Source organism: Salvelinus sp. IW2-2015, linkage group LG32, assembly GCF_002910315.2.
Source record: "Salvelinus sp. IW2-2015 linkage group LG32, ASM291031v2, whole genome shotgun sequence".
NCBI classification, from domain to species: domain Eukaryota; kingdom Metazoa; phylum Chordata; class Actinopteri; order Salmoniformes; family Salmonidae; genus Salvelinus; species Salvelinus sp. IW2-2015.
The window spans coordinates 36,736,885-36,743,615 of NC_036871.1; the positions used below are offsets into that span (position 1 = coordinate 36,736,885).

The 6,731-nt window shown below is 56.2% G+C and overlaps 1 protein-coding gene across 1 annotated transcript in view; it reads right to left on the minus strand.

Annotated features, from left to right (window-relative positions):
- Nucleotides 1-6,731, minus strand: part of wdr47a (WD repeat domain 47a) — a 40,871-nt gene that overhangs the window by 19,062 nt on the left and 15,078 nt on the right. The window contains 1 exon segment of the mRNA XM_070436766.1: nucleotides 3,294-3,487. Coding sequence (XP_070292867.1) covers nucleotides 3,294-3,487 — 194 coding nt within the window.

The following is a 6,731-nucleotide window of genomic DNA, read 5'->3' on the forward strand; positions in this document are numbered from 1 at the left end:
ATAGGAACAGAGCCTATCGTTAGATAATGAACAGTCTGGCTCGCACATACAGACAGAGCCTATTAGATAATGACAGTCTGGCTCCAGACAGCACAGACAGAGCATAGTTAGATAATGACAGTCTGGCTCCAGACATACAGACAGAGCGTAGTTAGATAATGACAGTCTGGCTCAGACACACAGACAGAGGCTAGTTAGATAATGACAGTCCTGGCTCCAGACACACAGAGACAGAGCATAGTAGATAATGACAGTCTGGCTCCAGACACACAGAGAGCAGTAGTTTAGATAATGACGTCTGTCCTCCAGACACACAGACAGAGAGCAAGTTAGATAATGATCAGTCTGGCTCAGAACACAGAAGGGCATATGTTAGATAATGATTGTTTGGTTCCAGGCACCACAGTAGCAGCTGTTGCTCAGGGTATTAAAGACACTTCATAAAGAACAGGGGAGCATTTGTGTTAATGAGTGTGTCTCTGTGTGTGTGGGGGGGGGGGGGGGGCTTGTGGCTTCCTCAACCACACCCCACCTCTCCCCAGCCCAACTCCAGGCACACCATGCTCCATCTGGGGCTCTGTACTAAGTTCCATTATACACCCCATCATTACACACCTCATAGACACCCACCCATAGACACCCACCCACCCATAGACACCCACCCACCCCACCACCCACCCATAGACAACCACCCACCCATAGACATCCACCCACCCATAGACCAACCCTACCCATAGACCAACACCACCATAGACAACCACCCCACATAGACAACCACCCACCATAGCAACACCACCCATAGACCACCCACCTACCTAGACAACCACCACCATAGACAACCACCACCCATAGACACCACCCACCCATAGACACCACCCACCCAAGACACCACCCAGCACCCATCAGACCACCACCCACCCAAACACCACACCCATAGAACACCCACACACCCAAGACAACCACCTACCCATAGACACACACCCACATAGACACACACCTCCCATAGACACACACCTACCATAGACACCCACCCACCATACAACCCACCAGAGACAAACCCACCCACCCATAGACACCCTACCCATGAACAACCACCACCCATAGACAACCCCACCCCATAGACACACCACCTAAGCACCCAACCCATAAAACACCTACACACCACATAGACAACCACCCACCCATAGACACCACACCCTAGACAACCGACCACAACCCATAGACACCCACACGCACCCATAACACCACCCCCCATAGACAACACACCCCACCCATAGACACACACCCACCTACACCACCCCCATAGACAACACCCACCATAGACACCCACCCACCCATAGACAACCACCGCACCCATAGACAACACCCACCCATAGACACCACCCACCCATAGAACACACCAAGACAACCACGCGTCACCCATAGAGCAACACCACCCAAGACCAACCACCACTAGACAACCACCGCACCATGACACCCACCACCTAGACAACACCACCCATAGACAACCACCCACCCATATACAACCACCCACCCATAGACAACCACCCACCATAGACACACACTTCACCCACAGACACACCCCGCCACAGACAACCACCGACCCACAGACAACGCACCAACCCACAGACACAACCACCCACCCAGCAGACACCCACCACCCACAGACACCCACCCACCCACTAGCCCGCACCCACCCATCAGACACACACCCACCCATAGACACACACCCACCCATAGACAACCACCCACCCACTAGACACACCCACCCATAGACACACACCACCATAGACCACACATCCCACCCATAGGACACCCACCCACGCCAATAGACACCCCACCCCCCATAGACACCCACCCACCCCATAGACACCCACCCACCGACCCACTACCAAGACACCCACTACCCACTAGACCCACTCACACCATAGACAACCCACTACCCATAGACAACCACCCAGACACCACCACCATAGACACACCCACCCATAGGCAACCACCACCTAGAACAACCACCCACCCATAAGACAACACCCACCCATAGAAAACCACCTACCGCATTAGACACCAACCCCACCCATAGACACCCACCCACCCATAGACAACCACCTACCATAGACACCACCTGCAACAACAACCTGAGACCCCCTTCCCCAAACCAAACTCCACACACACAATCCCAACACCCCCTTCCAGACCCTGTTAGTGGAAGAACACGAGCAGTCTATCTCTAAGCAGCAGGCAACATGAGTGGGAACAGGACAATAGAACATCCCGACGGGGCACCATCCTCCCAGGCTGGACTCTTCATTAACATTGGTGTTTTTACCATAGATAGAGAACCCTTTGAAGGGGCTCTATGACATCAGCCTAGACACAGGAAATAGAATCGGTCTACTGATACTGTATATAGTCTTTCATAGAGGATGACATCAAATAAGGGTCAGGCCATAACTCCTCCCTTCTAGACTGTGGTGTGCATCAGTTGGACAAGAGCTTTGATCTCCCCAAACCAAACTCCACACACACAATCCAACCTCCCCTTCCAGACCCTGTTAGTGGAAGAACACGACAGTCTATCTCTAAGCAGCAGGCAACATGTAGTGGAACAGGACAATAGAACAGTCCCACGGGGCACCATCCTCCAGGCTGGACTCTCATTAACATTGTGTTTTTACCATAGATAAAGAACCCTAGATAGGGGCTCTATGACATCAGCCTAGACACAGGAAATAGAATCMGTCTACTGATACTGTATATAGTCTTTCATAGAGATGACATCATAGGGTCAGGCCATACTCTCCCTTCTAGACTGTGGTGTGCATCAGTTGGACAAAGAGCTTTTGATCGCTCTCCCCATCTACCCCCTSTCCTCCTTCACCCCCCTTCCCCTCCAACCCTCCCCCTGTATTATTTAGAAGGGCAGGGCATAATGACATCATTAGAATTCTTTGGGGCCTTTCTTAGTTCTTTCTATTCTTCTAACTAGACTCAAAATGTTCATATATGTTTTAAAATCAAGTCTGTCCTGAATGTTTCGATATAACGTCAGTGTCTCTCCACTGCATCGCATCAGATCCAAGCCATGAGTTGTACAGGGAAGGAAGGTCTTCTAAATCTGACAAGTGTCAGGAAGGAAGAGCTAGTACATTACATAACGTAACATCTGAGGTGTGTAGCAGAGGGACCAGTCCAAGACAAGGAGAGTCCAAATGAAATCAACTCCTCAAAACTGTGGTGGGTGAATACCTGACCTATTGGGGAACTGAAGTCCTGTGCTGTGTGAGTCTAACCTGTTGAGGAACTTCTCAGTGAGGCTGTGCTGCATGGCGTCTGTCCCGGGGGCTGGCTGGTCACTGTGTTGTACCCCTCCCTCCAGCAGCATCTGCTGGTAGAGTTGTCTCTGCTGCTGCTTCTGTTCCAGGTGCTGCTGGACCCTCAAACGCTGGCGGTAGAACTCTTCAAACTTCTCTGTCGAGTCACGCAACTAAGGTGGTAACACACATTTATTAAACAACAAACTGTTGGAAGTAGAGCCAACTTCTTACATAGTGCCATTCACATTCAAAGCCAGAAGTGACGGCACACCCCTTCAGAGAGAGGAAAAGGAAGGTGTCAGGTGTCATAACCCTGCCTCTACATGGTAACCTCTGCTTTCAGATGGGCATTAACTTAACACGCGACCGGGGCAGGCTAGCAGCACAACCAGGAGGAGGAGAGAGACGGGGGGTATAGACAGAGAGAGGCAGGGGGGTATAAGACGGAGATGCAGGGGGGGGTATAGACAGAGGCAGGGGGGGTATAGACTAGGCGGGGGGGGTATGACAGAGGCAGGGGGGGTATAGACAGAGAGAGGCAGGGGGGTATAGACAAGAGAGGCAGGGGGGGTATAGACAGAGAGAGGCGGGGGGGGTATAGCACAGAAAGGCGGGGCGGGGGTATAGACAGAGAGAGGCGGGGGGGGGGTATAGACAGAGAGAGGCGGGGGGGGTAAGACAGAGAGAGGCGGGGGGGGTTAGAGACAGAGAGAGGAGGGGGGGTAAGACAGAGAGAGGCGGGGGGGGTTATAGACAGAGAGAGGCAGGGGGGTAGTATAGACAGAGAGGCGGGGGGGTTATCGATAGAAGAGAGGCGGGGGGGGTATAGACAGAGAGAGGCAGGGGGGGTATAGACAGAGAGAGGCAGGGGGGGAACAGAGGAGGGGGGTTATCGACAGAGAGAGGCGGGGGGGGGTATAGACAGAGAGAGGCGGGGGGGGGGTATAGACAGAGAGAGGCAGGGGGGTATGACAGAGGCGGGGGGGGTATAGACAGAGAGAGGCAGGGGGGTATAGACAGAGAGAGGCGGGGGGGGTATAGAACAGAGAGAGGCAGGGGGTATATAGACAGAGAGGAGCGGGGGTATAAGACAGAGAGAGGCGGGGGGGGTAAGAAGAGAGGGCAGGGGGGTATAGACAGAGAGGTTATAGCAGAGGAGGCGGGGGTTATAGACAGAGAGAGGCGGGGGGGGGGTATAGACAGAGAGAGGGAGGGGGTATAACAGAGAAGGCGGGGGGGGGATAGACAGAGAGAGAGCAGGGGGGTATAGACAGAGAGGGCGGGGGGTTATAGACAGAGAGAGGCGGGGGGTATAGACAGAGAGAGGCGGGGGGGGTATAGACAGAGAGAGGGGGGGGGTATAGACAGAGAGAGGCGGGGGGGGTATAGACAGAGAGAGGCGGGGGGGTATAGACAGAGAGAGCGGGGGGTATAGACAGGAGAGAGCGGGGGGGGGTATAGACAGAGAGAGGCGGGGGGTTACGACAGAGAGAGGCGGGGGGGGTATAGACAGAGAGAGGCGGGGGGGGTATAGACAGAGAGAGGCGGGGGGGGTATAGACAGAGAGAGAGGGCGGGGGGGTATAGACAGAGAGAGGCGGGGGGGTTATCACAGAGAGAGGCGGGGGGGGGTATAGACAGAGAGAGGCGGGGGTTATAGACAGAGAGAGACGGGGGGGTTATAAGACAGAGAGAGACGGGGGGGGTATCGACAGAGAGAGGCGGGGGGGGTATCGACAGAGAGAGGCGGGGGGGGGGGTATCGACAGAGAAGAGGGGGGGGGGGTATCGACAGAGAGAGGGGGGGGGGGTATCGACAGAGAGAGGGGGGGGGGGGGGGGTATCGACAGAGAGGGGGGTATAGCCAGAGAGAGGGGGGGGGGGGGGGTAAGTAGTCAGTCTCTCTGTCCATATAACCGGACAGGCAGAGAGGCCGCGGGAGGCCGGGGAGCGCGTCGCTCGGTGCGTAAACTATCGGGGGATCAGGGTCCCCCCGTCGTCTCTGTCTATACTAACCCCCGCCCCGTTGGGGGTCCTATACCCAGGCCCCCGCGGCTCTCTCTGTTAGTCTAGCCGGTCCCCTCCTCTTGTCTTACTGACCCCGGCGGCCTGTTCTCTGTCATGACTTGGGGGTCGTCTGTCGGACTTCGCCGCCCGCGGTTGTGTCTATCGGCCCGTCTCTGTCTATCCCGCTCTCTCTGGCAGGGGGGTAGCTCATCGCCTCGGTGTATGCCCCAGAGAGAGGTCACCGCAGTGCTGGTGTTTTTAGGGCGTAGTCACCCTCATTCATTAACGACAAGGGAGCGGGGGGGCGCGGTAGTAATAGCGCATCTGATGTGATGATGCTGCCGGGGGGTAGTATAGACTACAGAGAGAAGGGGGGGGTCTCTCGGGGGGTCTTGCAGTTAGAAGAGAGGAGGAGGCGGGGGGGGGGGGGGGTATATAGAAGAGAGAGGCGGGGGGGGGTAGTGATAGAAGAGGAGGCGGAGGGGGTGGGGAGTATTAAAGAACAGCAGTTATATTGTGTCTCGAGGAGGCGGGTGGGGGGGGGGGTGCGGTTCTGGTGTCGCGGGGGTAATATAGCAATTGCACAGACGAGAGCGAGGCGGGGATTAAAGAGGAGCGCGGGGGCCTTGGGTTCAGTCTCTATCCCATACACGACAGAGAGCGGCGGGGGGGTAGTATGCGAAGACACAGAGAGAGGCGTGTTCCCCGGTAGGGTATGCCATGAACACAAGAACTACCGAGAGGGTGGGGGGGGGGCGGCGCGGCGTATTTTATCACGCACAGAGAGAGGCGGGGCGCTCTCTCGTCTATGCTGCGCAGTCCATAGACCCGCAGGTGGCCCCCACCCCACCCCAACAGCCCCAGCCATCGCAGCCGAGGGCGGGGGGAGGCGGGCGGGGGTGGTACCGTATGACAGCATCATCGGTCTCAGCATCTCTCTCTTTCGGGCATGCAAGGAGGATACTCTCGATCCCTCGGTCGCGAGAAACGAAGGGGCGTCGCATCCTCGGGACCTCAAGGCAACTAGCCTGGCGCGTCATGCTCGGTGTCCGCGAGAGATCAGTCGTCTGCGGCGGGGGGGGGGGTGAAAGGACCAGAGAGGGCGGGGGCCAGGCGCGGCTTACGTCATAATCTCTGGCGACGAGAGGAAGTCGGAGGGGGTAGATAATAGACATACCTGAGCGAGGGGCCGGGGGGGGTAGTATAGGACAAGGAGGGGCGGGAGTATGAACAGAGAGAGGCGGGGGGCGTCGTAGCCATGACACGAGGAGGCGGGGGGGTTAGTACTGAACAGAGAGGGGGGGTAGTATAGCAGAAGAGGCGGGGGGGGTAGTCATAGCACGAGAGAAGGCGGGGGTGGGTGTATAGACACGCAAAAGCACAGCTGAGAGGGGTAGTAAAGACAAGAG